Below are 17,223 nucleotides of genomic sequence, written 5' to 3'. Positions count from 1 at the left end.
CTCCCTCCCTCCCTCCCTCCCTCTCTCCCTCTCTCTCTCTCTGTGCCTCTACCTTTGTCTCTCCCTCTTAGTTAACAGAGTAGCTTTATTTGAGGCATGAGTTCTGGTGTCAGTTTACATTATTTATTTGGTTTTTTTTTCAAGATCCCTGTGTCTAAGTTACAGGGATTAGGGAATTGTTGACTGACTCCTATTTGTTTTGCAAATCTTTTAGCTTATAGCAAAATATTAAAACAAGTAGCTAGGAGCAAACCACTAAAAAAAAAAAAAAAAAAACACATCATTTCACTATTGCCCACATTGGGGCATTATAAGGGAAGGGAAAAATTTGACTCCCCCCAGCTTCAACCCATCTAAGCTGCCTCAGATTTGACTTAATGAAATTTCTGTACACAACACAGGACGAGGAGTCTGGGGAGCAGGCAAGATTACAAGTCCTAATGCTGAGAACAAGGGAACATTTCACATTGCCCATACTGCCCTGTGCCCAGTTTTCCCCTCCTGAGTACAGTCATTGATTCTGCTCCAATATCTCTGGTTTCCCCTGCTTTCCCCTCACCCACCCTGTTCAGCCATCTTCATTGAAGAAATGGAAGAGAAGGTAGGGGAAGGAAACTCAGCCACCTATCAGTCAACTAGCATTTTTTTTTAAACCCTCACCTTCTGTCTTGGAATTGATTCTAAGTATTAGTGGTTCCAAGGCAGAAAAGTGGTAACGGCTAGGCAATGGGGTTAAGTGACTTGTCCTGAGTCACACAGCTAGGAAGTTTAAGGCCAAATTTGAATCCCAGATTTCCCATCTCCAAGTCTGGCTCTCTATCCCCTGAACCCCCAGCTGCCCCAGTCACCCAGCTTTTTGGACCCCCTCCAATATGCTATTGGGGTTAGTGTTCCTCTCAGATAGGCTTGCATATTCTTTAGAACTTAAGGTGATAGAGATTTTGTTCTACCAGTGGGGCCACTTGAGAGGGTGGTCCAATTTTCCAGCTTTTAGAGTGATTTTTGTCTAGAACCCAAAATTCTGGTTGAAGCCACTGAAGTGAAAACTGATGAAGACATGTTCTGGTCCTCGGTTAGGGAGCAGCTAGTCCTCTCCTCAGTTCTCAGGTGTGCCTACCATGTCATGAAGTCGGTGGCAGGAGAGAATACTGCAGAGGACTATAGCTGAGGCTGGAGGGAGTTCAGCTGCCCCAGAAAGACTCTCGCCCAGTTTGAAGCCTAAGCTGCCTCCTGCTCTGGCAAAGAGCATATGTCCCTTTACTGTAAACAATAACGTGGTCCCTCTCCAATCTTAGCCAGCCAGAGCCAGCTCTCAAGGGAAGGGAGGTGGGATCAAGGAAAGCTTGAGGTCTCCAACAATGCTCAGTACCATACTTGGCACAGAGAAAGTACTTACTACATCCTTGTTTAATAGACTAAAGTTTTAAGACCTAAGGTCTAATGATTGACTCTTGTGTCTTCACCATTCTACTCCATCCCCATGAATTAGAATCTAGCTAGTCTTAGTTCCTAACCAGCAAAGTGAATCGTGTCCAAGCCTGTGTGTGTCCATCTGTATCTAGGGAGTTCTTGAAGTTCCTTCTTAGGACCCTCCTCCCAGCCCCTCCTTTCAAGATCGCATTTGGAGAAGTGTCTTCTTTATCTAAGCCTCAGGTAGAAAAAGGGAGCCTAAGCCTAGGTAAGTCAGGGAAGGACTTTTGCCCTCAATATAGTTTATGTTTAACCAAGGAAAATCAACAAGTTTGGTTTCTTTTTTAAGACAGCTCAAAGTTTATTTGTTTTTTGTTTGTTTTTTAATACAAAATAAACAAAGTTCCTGAGGTTGTTGAAAAGCACAGAGGTGACTTGAATAATTTTTTTAAATGCTGTTTCTCATCTTCACTTTTGGTCTTTCACTTTTATTTTCCTATTTTAAAAACCTACAAAACAACTCCTACATTTAAGCAATCTTCTTCATCTAAATGAGGACAGGGGAAAAAAGAAAGATGGAGAAGGAGGGAAATGGGTTTTGAGGCTTCGGAATCTGGAAGTAGCAGGGAGGGTGCTGTCTCTCATACAGGAGGTCCAGCACTGGCTTTGCCTGAATCCATGGTATGCCACTTCCTTGTGGACTCCTGAGCCAGGTTACAGGTGATTGTGCAACCTGGGAAGTGCCTGAATACTCAGGAATGGATGAGTCAACTTCCCAAACTATTTACCAGTGGTCTGGCTCTAATTTTGGAAAACCATACTGAGGAGGATTACTCTCCTAGAATAATTAGCCATTTCCACAGAAACTGTTGCCAGAGTGGAATCCAGACATTTTCTGTGACTGTCATGGGTAGCTACCAGTGAACCGTTACAAGGGATTGCTGCCATCTTGCTTGATGTTTTTTTTTTTTAATTATCATGGTAATTTAAGTGGTAGTTTCTGAACATTTCCTGATAAATGTACAATTGCTGACTTGGTTCAGGGGAAGGAAGCATTAGACTACTGCTTCCTTGTGTAAAGGAGATTATGGGAGGATACTCCACAACAAATGGCAAATGTGGGAATTCTTTGGGTTTCCCAATGATCTTTTAATTGCCAAATTTAATGGTCTTTTTGCACTTATTCTTCTTGAACTCTTTGAAGCCTTGATATTATGATAATCTCCTCCTGGATACTTTCTTCTTCTAAGTTTTCATAGCACTGATCATCAGTGGTCCTCTTAGCTACTTTTTCTGAGTCTCCTTTGCTGGATTTCCATCCATGTCATGCCCTCAATTATAGGTGTTCCATAATGCTTTGTCCTGAGCCTTCTTCTCTTCTTGGTGATTTTATTAGCTCCCATGGGCTTGATTACCATTTCTATGCAGATGACTCTGAGATCTATATATCCAGCTTTAGTCTCTCCCCTGACTTTTTGGACATCTTGAATTGGATGCTCCAAAGGCATATCAAACTCAATATATTCAAAATAGAATTCATTATCTCTTCCCCCAAACTCTTCCCTCTTCCAAACTTCCCTATTATTATTGTCAAGGGTACCACTATGCTACCATTCACTCAGTCTCATAACTGCAACCTCTATAAAGACTCCTTACTTGCATTCTGTAAGGAAAATTGTTCTATTGCCTTTATATTATTGATTATAAACAGAGTGGGGGCAGCTGGGTAGCTCAGTGGATTGAGAGTCAAGCCTAGAGACAGGAGGTCCTAGGTTCAAATCCGGCCTCAGACACTTCCCAGCTGTGTGATTCTGGGCAAGTCACTTGACCCCCATTGCCTACCCTTACCACTCTTCCACCTATAAGTCAATACACAGAAGTTAAGGGTTTAAAAAAAAAGTAAGTAAACAGAGTGATTACATATAATCCTTTAGATAAGTAATTGTGGTTATAAGTTTTAGAAAGAGTTAGACTCATTTATTAAACTGTTTATATTAATTTTAGTAATATAATGTTAATTATAGTATTAGAAAATATGTAGCTTGATGTATCAGAATATTATGGCAGCTAACACTATTAAGGAACAAAACTTTAGGTCTGCATAGTGTAAAAGGAAATTCTTAATTGCTTTCTTCTAATTTAACTGGGGACCCAGAAGTCCTTTTACCATAGAGATGTGTAAAAAATATACCAGCCCACAGTGAAAGGAAGTAGAAACCAAAGGGGATATAAAAGGCCAGTACAAGGACTGAGAGGGGCTTTTTGACCTTTTTTGGGTTGGGAGGTGGTTGGTAGTTGGTAGTTGATAGTTGGTAGTTGGTAGTTGGTTATTAGGAATTGGTTGCTGGTGATGTGGGTTGGTGATTAGTTGTTGGTTGGTTGTTGGTTGTTGGTTGTTAGTTGGTGGTTGGGAGATCTATGTATCTATCTATCTACACACACCCACACACCCACACACATATTGATTTTGCCTGGTGAGCTGAGCTGAAGGGTGATCAATCAACTGGACTTTCTATAATGGCAATTATAGGTAGTTATAGGATAGCTAGTTAGGTATTAGGTAATTTCTTTCTCGGCCTCTTTCCTATATTTCTTTCCTTTACTATATTCATTTTACTATATTCTTTTACTATCTCTATTTTAACAAAATTAAATTGCTAATTGTTAAAAGCTGCTAGAAGTTTTCTTTCCTCTGGCTTAAAGGAATAATATTAATTTACAACTCTACTATATTCTCATTAAAACTTAAGTTATTAAAAGCTGCTCTCTTATTTTGTCAAAATTCCTAAGTTAACCCTTATAGTATATCGAGGGAAGCTTATCCCAAGCAGAAGGAACTGGGTTCATTGAGAATGGAAAGTATATAGTTGGCCTGATAAGCTGGTATGAAAACAACCTTGTCTTCTTCAGGTATTGTTTGATCCTTTAAAGATTTATGCCAGGGGGCAGCTGGGTAGCTCAGTGGATTGATAGCCAGACCTAGAGACGGGAGGTCCTAGGTTCAAATCTGGCCTCAGACACTTCCTAGCTGTGTGACCCTGGGCAAGTCACTTAACCCCCATTGCCTAGCCCTTACCACTCTTTTGCCTTGGAGCCAATACACAGTATTGACTCCAAGACAGAAGATAAGGGATTTTATTATTTAAAAAAAAAAATAAAAAAGATTTATGCCACTATTGGCTCCCCAGAATATCATAGCCAAAGTTACTCTGACCTAAGTGGTATGATAGTTAACCTTGTACTGAACTTTTGAGGACTTCATAGCAAATGTTCCAAACCCTTGTTATCAAGCACCATTGCATGTTTCTTAATATCCTCTGTAGGTTCTGATGTGTTAATGACTCATACTGAATAGCTATCAAAAACCTATAAAGCATACTGTTGGACATCTATGTGGGGTCTTATCACAAATGGGTGTGCTGAGACCTCCTACTTATTTTGTACCCAACCAAATCCAAATAAAGTTGGATTTTCAGCTAGTAATTTTGGTCTAGATTTCTTATTCTTTTACAATTCACTGTATGTATCCAATCTGTTGCCAGATCTTATTGGAGATTTTTTTAAACCTATATAACATCTCTCATATACCCCTCCTTTTCACTCCCACAGCCACCACACCAATGAAGGCTCTTGTCACTTTATGGCTGTACTATGGAAATAGTTTTCTAATTGGTTCTCTTGCTTCTCTTTTTCTCCTCATCCCATAGTGTAGGTCTGACCACATCACCCCTTTACACTCAATAAATTCCCTTTCACCTCTGGGATCAAATACAAAATCTTCTGTCTGACATTTTTTTTTACCTCTATGTAACGTTACCTCTATATAACTTTCTGGTATCGTTATACTTTACTCCCCTCTAACTACACTGGCCTTTATGCTGTTCCTCACACATGATATTACATATCCTAATTCTGTGCCTTTTCTTGATCTCCTCACCTCTACCTCTGCTTCCTTCAAGACTCAACTCAAATGCCCCTTTCTGAAGGAGACCTTTCCCCATCCCCACCTTTTGTTCCAACACTCTGAAATTGCTTTCCATTTGCACTATATATGTGTGTATATAACATAACAATATAACAATATAACATAATATAATGTAACAATATAATATACATACACACTATGTTTTATGTATGTGTGTAGATATAGATATAGATCTTGTATATATTTATTTATACATTGTCTCCACAATTAAAATAGCTTCTTGAGGTCAGGGTTTGTTTGTGCATTTCTTTGAATCCCCAGTGCCTGGTGAAAACAATTAATAATTGCTTGATTGATGGCCAACTATCCGTAGTAAGGCTGCTGTTCCTGAGCAGATCAACTGGTTTCCTCCTCACTTCACTAATACTGCTATAAATCAAAGAATCCAGAAATTTTCTATCTATGAGGCCCCCTAAAAGTCACAGGGTTCAACTTCCTCATTTTACAGGTTCATAAATAAAATAAGTAGAAGCAGAGGCAAGGTGATAATAGAAGTAATGACTTCCCCCTAATTAGTGGTTCCTGTTGTTCCCTAGTCCTAGTCTCAGCTTACATACCTGGGGGGTGGGTGGGAGAGAAGGATAAAGGAGGCAAGTTTCCCATGGTCAAGGGGAGATATAAATGTATACATGTATGAAAGGAGAAGGAGAGAACGTGAACAAGAAAGGAGAATGGAAGAGGACAAAAAACTAAAAAGATGATTAGGATTTAGTAGATGAAATTTCCTGCTCTTTCCCAGTTCTTATCTTCCTCTTCCCTACAGCCTCCTTCAATATCCCAAGAAGGCTCCCCTCATCCTCCCTCACCCAGGTCACTACCTCAGACAGGCCTTCACACTGTACATGTGCTTGGATCCACTCCAGCCGGTCCGAATTCTCCTTCTCACGTACGCCTTCGTTGACTTGGGAACACAATTCTTCAGCCTTCTCTAGAGCATGTTTCAAGTGACTATAATCAGGGTGGTTTTCAGGAGTGTTTTCTAAAATCTACAAAGGAGGAGACAAAAATAAAAAATTCCTTTGTCTTTTCTCCCACTCAGACTGGGCAGATAAACTGGGTGCTGTTCATGTTGGACCCTTAACAGAGTGGAAACAGAATGATCTGCTCATAAAAGCTCTTAAGGCTCTTTCATAGTGTTTATCACCCACACTGGCCACATTAAATAGTGTGACTACTGGATTTTCACAGGCATCCTGGGAGTCAGGTTGGTGGTGTGACCCTTTCGTTTTAAAGGAACAAAGAGACAGAAGCTCCCACAAGAAGAGGCAGGGATTCAGATTTAAATATCTTTAAATGTAAATTTTTAACTCCTCATCTTACAGTACCAACACAGGTGAATACCACTAGTAAGAGTCTAACTGATATATTCCAACTTGTCACAAACACTGGGCTAGAAGGAGTGATCTTGGGCATTTTATCCCCTGAAACACTGTAAATTTATCCTTATCTAAGTGGATATATAATTATGATCATTCCAGCAGGGGGGAATTATAGTGGTACAACTAGGCAGTGGAATGGGAAAAAGTGCTGGACCTGGAGTCAGGAAGACCAAATTGAATTCAAATCTGACTTCAGATATATTTTAACCGTGTGACTATGGGCAAGTCACTTAAATTCTGTCTGCCTCAGTTTCCTCATCTATAAAATGTAGATGATAAGAGGATCTACCTTATAGGGTGGCTGTAATGATCAAGTGAGATAACTTTTGTAAGTACATTACAAACCTAGAATTACTACATAAATGCTAATTATTATCCTCCTTAGCAACCTCAAAGTTGATTCAATACCATAAATTAAAAAATAAAGCATGAAATAATAGTAAAATTTAATTTTTAATTAATTAATCTAACTTAATTTTTCAATTAGCAAGCCTTTCTTTCCTATGCTTCCCAATGCTCCTCCCTTTAGAAGCCAGAATATCTTGGAACTCCATGTAGTAGAGGTGACAGGAGGTAGAGCCATATAATGGAAAGAACATGAGCACTGGAGTCAACAAATCTGGATTTGTATCCCACCTCTGACACTCCCTCTGATTGGATGGCTCCTCCTTGAACCTCTACTCAAGAAGGCATGTAGGCCCCTGGGCCCCATATCTAACTCCCCCCTTTCCCTTCCTTTTTAGTTCCTTTTATATCTTGTCTTCACCCATTAGAATGTAAGCTGCTAGTTGAGAGGTCCTAGGTTCAAATCTGGCCTTAAACACTTCCTTAGTTGTTTGACCCTAGGCAAGTCACTTAAACTCAATTGCCTACCCCGTACCGATCTTCTGTCTTAGAATGGATATAAAGACAGAAAGTAAGGGTTAAAAAGAAAAAAAAAGTGTAAGCTGCTTAAAGGCAGAAACTGTCTTTTTTTTTTTTTTTTGCTTATATTTGTACTTCCAGCACCATCCTCAGGTCTTAATAAATACTGTATGACTGACTGATCTTGGGCAAGTCACTTATCTATCTTCAAATCTCATCTCAGTTCAAATCCTATCTCAGTTTCTTCCTGTGTAAAATGAGGGAGTTAAACTAGACAGACTCTGAAGAACCTTCCAGTTCCAGCTCTAGGAGGCTTATGAATCTAAGATGGGAGAAGAGTTGCTGTGAATTCAATTAAGGACAGAGGAGACAACTTTGGCCCTGAATTTTCTACAGAAAAGAAGCCCAGAAAAGGATGCTAAGGGGAGAGAAAGGATATATGCTATGTGTTGGCACCCATACATCACGTCTACACATCTCAAGGGTAAGTCTGTTCCACACTGGATGAGGTCCTTAATGCTAAATAACTTCAAATTTTTAATTTAGGATTAAACTATTCAACTCCTTATTAAGAAGGTACAAAACAACAGGCCCAAATCTTCTCTTTCCTAAAAAAGAGTTCTGCTTGTGAAAGGGTCTTCTGCTCTTGCCATTTCTATACCCATCTATAGTATATAATCCTTTAGCTTTCCAGAAGCACAACCAGGGAAATAACTTTTGCTGTCATTGGATGCAGGCTTTAGAGTGGCCCAGGTGGAGATCAAGCTGCTGGAAAAATTAAAACACCTTTTCTTAAAAATGGCCCTTTCTCCCAACAATTAAACAACACTAGAAAAATGAAGGGAATGTTCTAGTTAAGTAGATTTTTGTTTTTCAAAAGAGGAAGATCTTAGAACTATTCCAAGTAGCAGTGGTAGGAAGTGGAAAAAATTAATGACTGAAAACATCTTTCAAAGCTGATAGGGGGCAGTAGGAGGACATAATGTTTTGCAGGACTTTCTATGCATAATGGGTACCCTATTTCTTCCCCTCTCAGTGGGTGAGAGAGGGGATTGAGGGAGGGAATTTGGGACTGAAAATAAAAATTAAAAAGAAAAACATATAGAAAGGAGAGGAAGTTTTCTCTCTAGGACACAGCCACATTTGAAACAAGCTCTTCATTTAATCCTTTACATTCTAATGCATGCTTTGCATGATAATGCCTTTGGGGAAGATAGGGAGGACCCACATTTTAGTTAGCCCTATTTCAAAAAGCTTAAAGCAAAAATATCATTGGCCTCTTACAACCATAGGGCCCAGAAAAATTAGATGGCTTGCTAAACATCATATTGTCAGAGTCAAGAAGTGAATAGAGGTTTCCTTATGAAAAGTGAATTCAAGAATCTGATCAGACATTGCTAAGGCTATGATAAAGCTCATTATTTTCTTTTTTTTTCTTTAAAATTTTTACCTTCTGCCTTAAAATCAATCCTAAGTGTCAGTTCCAAGACAGAAGAGTGGTTAGGGCTAGGCAATGGGGGTTAAATGACTTGCCCAGGGTCACAGAGCTAGGAAGTATCCGAGGCCAAATTTGAACCCAAGATCTCACATTTCTAGGCCTGGATTTCTATCCACTGAGTTGCTTCTATTATTTTCTCCCCATGTTCATTCTGCCTTATTGTTCCAAAATTCAGGTGCCCATTTCCTACCATCAATTGTCTGATCCCTTCAAAGGAATGTGTAATTAGAATTTTGTACCCCAGGACTTCATTTCCCAGAATTCCTCTTTCATTTGCACATTATGTCCTTAAGTTTTATAGATAAAAATTTGTGTAACCCCACCTTTTTTTTCTCCCCTCTCTCTCTTCTCTTCTACTTTCATGGTCCAGGAAACTGCTCTTTACTTAGGTTCTTTACTTTTTCTCTACTTCAAGTGATTACTAATAAATCTTATAAAATATAATATTTGGAGTTATTGGATATTAATTTTAATCTTATACCAGCAGAACAAATAGTAATAATCCTGGATTGAAACAATAACAGGATGGATACTTACATTTTTAATAATTATAAGTACTTACATTTTTAATGATTAGTGGGTATCTTGTTACCCGTTGCATAGGCTTCAATATAAAACTAGAGAGTGGCATCCCTTTACATCGAGGATCCATGGCTAATCTCTGAAATAACAGAGTTTGTAAAAAAGAAAAAAGATTATACTTGAAAAATGTGTAGTTTTCCTTTTCAGAAAGCTAATAACTAAAAGGTATAACCTCCTAATCACCAAATACTCTGGCTATTTTTTGTCTTTATATTTTTTGATTTTTAAAAATATTTTTATTTTTATTTTGAATATTTTCTCATAGTTACATGTTACATGTTCTTTCCCTCTCCCCAAACCCCCTAGATCCCCTTAGCTGGCACACAATTTTTTTTGTCTTTAACCTTGACCGCTCTGCAACATTTGACATGTTTGACCCTTCCTAGTCTTCTCGGTTGTTTCAGAATATCATATTCTTTTGGTTCTTTTCCCATCTTTCTAACTACTCCATATCTGTCTCCTTTATTAGCTCTTTGTCCTCTTCCCAACTACTATCCACCCACAAATCCAAACCATTGCCAAATTTTGTGTTTTCTGCCTTCACAATAATGTTCACACTTGAATCTCTCTCATCACTCACACGCAGCTACTGCTTTAATTTGGGATTTCATCATATCTCACCTCGATTATTGCAATAGCTTTTTTTTTAACCCTTACCTTCTGTCTTAGAATCAATACTATGTATTGGTTCTAAGGCAGAAGAGTGGTAAGGGCTAGGCAATGGGGGTCAAGTGACTTGCCCAGGATCACACAGCTAAGAAGTGTCAGAGGCCAGCTTTGAACCCAGGACTTCCCATCTCTAAGCCTGGCTCTCAATACTCTGAGCCACCCAGTAGCCCCTACAATAGCTTTCTTTCTAATTGGTCTCCCTATTTTATTTCTCTCCCCAATTCAACCTGCTGTCCCGCTCAGCTGACCAAAATGATTTTCCTAAAGTATAGGACCTGACCATATCACCCTTCAATTCAATAAACTCCAATGGCTCCCTTTTACCTCCAGGATCAAATATAACTTTCTGTTTGGCATTTAGAGCCCTTCATGGTCTGAACTGCTTCTACTTCTGGGACTCCTTAAACTTTACTCCCCTGTATATTCTCCAAAACCAGCTCCAGTGACCTACATAGGCTTTTTCACATTTGTCTTTCCCTTTAGAATGTGAGCTTCTTTAGGGCAAGGACTATTTTTGCCTTTCTTTGTATAATACTTAGCACAGAGTAAGCATCTAACAAATGTTTGTTGATTGACTGCCTATACTTCTGAAATCCAACGTATTATCAAGTCTTGTCAACGGTATTTCCTGCATCCATCCCCTTTCATAGAGATGTAAGGCTAGATTCCTAGGGCATTCTCCTAGAGATCTCCCTCTACCCACAATTATGTTTTAGGTCTGGCCATTCAACCAGTTGGCATCCACCTAACTGCACTACTGTTTATTTCTCCATCTTGTCCACTAAGAGAGCATGAGAGACTAAATCAAGGAATATAATGTCTAAGATATCCCTCTGTCAAAAAAAAAAAAAAAGGAATGAGGTTAGTCTATTATCTGTTCTTTTTTAAAATTTTGTCTTTTATTTTATTCCATTAACAAATTTACACTTAAGTTTTTCCAATGTTATAGAATTCATATTATCTTCTTCCCCTCTTCCCTCCCTCTTCATGGAGTTGACAAGCAATTCCACTGAGTTACACATGTATTATCACTATGACCTGTTCTTGATAAAGTTGTATCACATCTTTGTGATGAGCAATTTTGGTTCAACTCGTTAAGTGGTAAAATAGACAGAATGATGAGAACTGGATTCAAAAAAACCTAAGTTCAAATTCTGCCTCAAGACACTAACTGTGTGACCCTGGGTAAGTTATTTTACCTCTGAGATTCAGTCTTCTCATCTGTAAAATGGATTTGGTGGCCTGCTTCTAAGGTCTCTTCCAGTTTTAAAGCTATAAAAATAGAATCCCATGCCTGCTTTGTGCCTTGCAGGGTGCAGATGATTGGGAATGAAGCAATATTTACTTTCAAGTAGGAAAAGCAAAATATGTCTAGATAAGTAAATGTGATATATATTAAAAATAAATAGAAAATAAATTTGAAGAGGGGAATGGGGCTTATAATTGCAGGAATCAAGAGATGCTGTGTATAGAACTTGATCTGAGGCTTAAAAGGATCTAGAGGCTCTAGAATGCAAAGTTGAAGAGGGAGAAGTTTCTGGACAAAAGCCACAAAGATGGAAGAAGGAATGTCCTGGATAGAGAGAGTAGAGGAGCCCAGAACACAGAGTGTGAGAGGCAGTAATGAGTGATTAGCCTAGAGAGGCTGGAAATCAATTACGGTAACTTTAAATATCAAACATGAGAGCAGTGAAGTGGTATAATGAGTAAGGGTGCTCGACCTGGCCCCGAATTCAAATAACCACCTCATACCCTTACTAGCTGTGTGACACCGGGCAAGTCACTCAACCTCTGTTTGCCTCAGTTTCCTCATCTGTAAATTGAGGATTATAATAAGCACCTACCTCACAGGTTGTCAGGAAAAGATGAATAATATACAAAGAGTACTTTGAAGATCTTAAAACACTTGTTTCAATGCTATTTTACTTATTTAAACAGAGGGATTTGTATTTAATCCTGGAGGCATCAGGAAGTCATTGACATTTCTTGAGCAAGCAAGTGACATGGCTTATGCTTTAGGAATATCGATTTGGCAGCAAAGTGAAGGATGGATTAAATAAAGGAGAGGCAGGTTCCTGGGAGACTTTGATCAGAATCTGTCACAATAGTTCCAGTCTCATATGATGAAGCCTGAACTAAGGAGGGTCCGAGGGAGTGGAAAGCAGGAGAAAGCATGGAGGCACACCTGAATTTCCTTTTCATGACTTCCCTAACCATCCCTTTAATTATTTAATTCTAGAATGTTCTCAGGAATTAAAGTCAAGATCCCCAGCCTTAAGTTTTCAGATTCCATTCTCTTCCTTCTATTAACATTGGGATAGCATTGTTTTTTCTTGAATCTTTGTCTTCACCATCTTTCAAATGTCACTGAAAATGAGCAGTTCAAAAACGAGAGCAGCCAGTTCTTTCAATAACCCCCCCCAAAAAGCAATTCTTCAGTGATCACTGATCTGCATCCATCAGAGACCTATAGGTGCATTCTTACTAGCCTGTTGTTGTTCAGTCATATCTGACTCTTTTTTTTTTTTAAACCCTTCTGTCTTGGATCAATATTGTGTATTGGTTCCAAGGCAGAAGAGTGGTAAGAGCTAGGCAATGGGGGTTAAGTGACTTGCCCAGTCACACAGCTAGGAAGAATGTTTGATGCTTCATGACACCGTTTAGGGTTTTCTTGGCAAAGATACTGGACTAGTTTGCCATTTCCTTCTCCAGCTCATTTGACAGATGAGGACACTGAGACAAGCAGAGTTAGGTAACTTGCCCAGGGTCACACAGTCAGTAACTGTCTGAGGCTGGATTTGAACTTCAAGCCCCACACTCTATCTCTAACTGCTTAGGATGGGCTTTGAATCCCTACTGTTTATCCTTGTTCTGTCCTAGAAAGTCCCAAATATTATTCTCCTTGCTCAAAGAAAAGAATAAGTAAAATAACTGTCTTTTCTTTATAATCATCATCCTGTCCATCCCAAGAAAGCAAGTGATCCTGTCTTTTCCTTTATCCTTCTTTCCTCTTCTCCCCACCTCTAATCCTCTCAAAGCTAAATTTAGTTATCAAGTTTAACAAGTTTTGGGAAGTGCTCAGTAATATCCTGGACACGTACCGTGGGAAAGCAGCAGAAATCTATTGTGAAGGCTAGGCTGCCCCAGCACTCCTCAGCAGGGAGTCACTGGCCACAGATGCTTCTTTCTCTGACCCTTACCGTCACATCCCTCTCTTGACATTTCCTTTATATCCACACATCATTCCTTGTTACACTAAAGGACAAAAAACTCCCAGGGCACGAGGCCTTAAATCAATGACTTAGCTCCAAATGTCTAGCGGTCTTTCCTCTCTTTCTCCTCTTGATCTAGATCAGGATCACCTTCTGTCTCTTCACTTCATTTTTATCCTTTGTTTTTACCTTAAATATCTTCTTTCTTTTTTTCCCAAGGAAAATTGCATTCTTCTTAAAAACTAATTAACTAAATGGATGTTCCTCGAGCCTACTCAAAGAAAGAGCTTTATTTGATTTAATTAATTTAAAATAATTTTAAATCCTTCCCTTCCATCTTGGAATCAATACTGCTTATTGGTTCTAAAATAGAAGAGCCTTAAGGGCTAAGCAATGGGGGTTAAGGGACTGGCCCTTATCTGAGGAAATATCTGAGGCCAGATTTGAGCCCAAGTCCCTGGTTCTGGCTCTCTATCCACAGAGCCACCTCGCTGCCCCCTTGATTTAATTTAAAACTTGAGATCTATACATCACCTTCCTTGTTGGCAGTTTGGTATACAATAGTACATCCAACCCAGGAAGACAACTTTTACCTAATCCCCGAGAGGTTACAAGGTGACTCTCCTCTGGTAGCTGAGACCTCCGAAAGCAGCTGCTAGCATCACATCAAAGAAACAGGCATTTCTTCGATTATTCAAACTAGAGGTATCTATCTCAGAAGCAACTAGGGCAGACCCAGAGTCTACAATGCCCAAATAGGTTCAGTGTTTTAAACCACGATGGGGAAGGGTTGGGAAAAGAGGAAAATCACTCAGCAGTTCCCTAGAGATGGCTGCTATACAGAGTTTCTTCAAATTGCTTTTAAGAATGCCAATGTTTTAGCGCCAAAGGTCAAATTTAACCCATCCAATAATAAGCTCATTTTAAAATCCATTCCAAATCTTATTAGATGCAATATTAGGATTTCATATTCCTTTTTTCCTTTTTTTATAATCCCAGAAATAAGTGTTAGCACAGTAGACATTAATATAAACTGAATCTATCCCACAGTAAACATATGTCTTATGCCTCACATCTTAATACAAATCAACATTGATTGAGCACCTACTATCAGCTAGGCACATAATTGTGTATTAACAATACACAGAACTGGGAGACAGCTGGTTGGCTCAGTGGATTAAAAGCCAGGTCCAGAGATGGGAAGTCCTGGGTTCAAAAATAGCCTCAGACACTTTCTAGCTATGTGACCCTGGACAAGTCACTTAACCCTCATTGTCTACTCATTGCTCCTCTTCTGTCTTGGAACCAATGCACAATTATTGATTCTAAGGTGGAAGATAAGGGTTTATTTTTTTTATTTTGAATATTTTCTCCTAGTTAAATATTTCATATTCTTTCCCTCTCCCCCAAGTTCCCTAGCCCCCCTTAGCTGATGCACAATTCCACTGGGTTTTACATGTATCATTGATTAAGATCTAATTCCAATTATTGATAGTTGGACTACAGTTATCATTTAGTGTCTACATCCCCAATAATATCCCCACCAGCCCATGTGTTCAAGCAGTTGTTTTTCTTCTGTGTTTCTCCTCCCACAGTTGGAAGATAAGGGTTTAAAAGAAAAAGCAATACCCATAACTGTCCTTATGGAATCTTTAATCTACTTAAATAAGGAGGAAGGGAAAAGCACACAATTAACTTTAAGACAAAGTAGAAAACCTCATTTTTTGCCCTAGAACACAGTACTGCCAATGATCCTGACTACCTCTATCCCATGTAGGCATGATTATCCTCATTTTGCACATGAAAAAATAAGAGGCTGAATAAGGTAAAGGGACTTGTCCGTGGTACACTGGGTCCAGAGTTCTATTCTCTGTCAGGACATCTTCCAAAGCAGACCAACACAGGACCTTGTCCAAGGGAGGCATTCACTAATTTTTTGTTGATGATGATAAATTCAATGTGCACTTGGAAATGCTTCGTCCCCACAACAAAGGGGACAAATAACAGGCTATTTTCCTTCCTCCATTTCCTTGTCATTTACAGAGACAAATTCACTTGTGGAATAGCTCTATTTCATTTACTTTTTATTTCTTCTCAAGAGAATCGGGGGGGGGGCATGCCCCCATTACTGGTCATGTCACTGCCATGTCTGGGAATGGTATCCATCCTTTGCAAAAGAACTGGCAAAAACCACTCTGCTGCTGGGTGACAATCTTCCCCTCGGGAACTGACTACTATGGCACCCCTCACTGATCATTATGGTTACTAAGGTCTTCACACTATTATGAGGAAAATTAGGATTTTAGACATTAAGTTCAGCATAGTAAAGTGGATGGAGCCTTGGGCTTGGAGCCAGAGGAAAAAACCACCCACCTTTCGGTTAACAGCCGAAACACAATAAAACAAGTGGAGGAGGAATGCAGTGAGATTCTTTAGTTTCTCTTGCTGGTGTCCGTTGAACCTATTAAAGTGATTGAAGGTAGCCAGGTGGCACAGTAGAGAGAATGGTAGCCCAGGAATCCATAAGATCTGAGTTCAAAATATGGCCTTACCCACTTACTAGCTGTGTGACCCTGGGCAAGTCACTTAACCCCTGTTTGCCTCATCTCTGAAATGGGGATAGTGATAGTGCTTATCTCCCATGGTTATTGTGAGGATCAAATGAGAGAATGTTTATAAAAAGCACTTACTACAGTGTCTGGCACATAGTAGGCAATATATAAATGTTAATAGTTGTTGTTATTATTTGCACATTTATGAAACAAGAAGTCCATGCCAGAGCCAGAATGACAGCCAAGACGAAGCGTTCTCTAGGTCTATGGGCAGCTGGTTTTCTGAAGGTCCCCCAGTTTAGCTCTGCACTGTAGACAATCATGACATTTAAAACTGTGTTCAAATGTATTCTTAATTCTTTTCACACACCCAACAAAATGCACGAGACAAACTCTGAAGGAGACTTCAGTACGTGTTCACTCAACTCCTTACTTTGACAAATTCCTTGAACTCGGGGACTTCATCTGTCTTCTGCTGGATGAGGGCTGCCCCATTTAGTTGGCAGCTACAGAATCGTATGTAAGGCTGCATGTGGGGCAACTGGGCAGTCAAGATATCACCAATCATCTTCACAGGCATCCTCTCACCAGACATCTTCTTTCGAACTCTCAGGGCTCTGCATCAGAAAGAGAAGTGAGTTATCTTTTCACACAACAACTGCCAGGCTGCATGGGAATCATTTTCTGGTCCTTTTAGAGAAATAATATTTCATAGAAACCCAAGTCACTAGCTACTCTCAGTAATACAATGATCCAGGACAATTCTGAGGGACTTAGGACAAAGAATATTATCTGCCTCCATCCAGAGAAAGAATTGTCGGAATCAGATGCAGATCAAAGCATATGATTTTTCACTTTAGTTTATTGGAGTTTTTATTTTGGGATTTTGGTTTCATATGATTATTCTCTTACAAAAATGAACAATATAGAAATATGTTTTGCATCATAATATATGTATAGCCCAAATCAAATTGCTTTCCAGCTCCTGGAGGAGGAAGAAAAGGGAAGGAGGGAGATAATTTGGATCCTATAACTTGGGAAAACTTATGTGGAAATTTGTTATTCCATGTAA

The 17,223-nt window shown here is 39.3% G+C and overlaps 1 protein-coding gene across 1 annotated transcript in view; it reads right to left on the bottom strand.

Moving 5' to 3' along the window:
* Window positions 1–17,223, bottom strand: part of ITSN1 (intersectin 1) — a 289,966-nt gene that overhangs the window by 22,388 nt on the left and 250,355 nt on the right. The window contains exons 32-34 of the mRNA XM_044670233.1: window positions 16,585–16,768; window positions 9,699–9,797; window positions 6,214–6,381 (exon numbers count right to left, since the gene is read on the bottom strand). Coding sequence (XP_044526168.1) covers window positions 6,214–6,381; window positions 9,699–9,797; window positions 16,585–16,768 — 451 coding nt within the window. The remainder of the gene's footprint in view (window positions 1–6,213; window positions 6,382–9,698; window positions 9,798–16,584; window positions 16,769–17,223) is intronic.

This window comes from Gracilinanus agilis, chromosome 3 (genome assembly GCF_016433145.1).
Source record: "Gracilinanus agilis isolate LMUSP501 chromosome 3, AgileGrace, whole genome shotgun sequence".
Classification (NCBI taxonomy): Eukaryota; Metazoa; Chordata; class Mammalia; order Didelphimorphia; family Didelphidae; genus Gracilinanus; species Gracilinanus agilis.
This window is presented reverse-complemented; position numbering and strand designations above follow the sequence as displayed.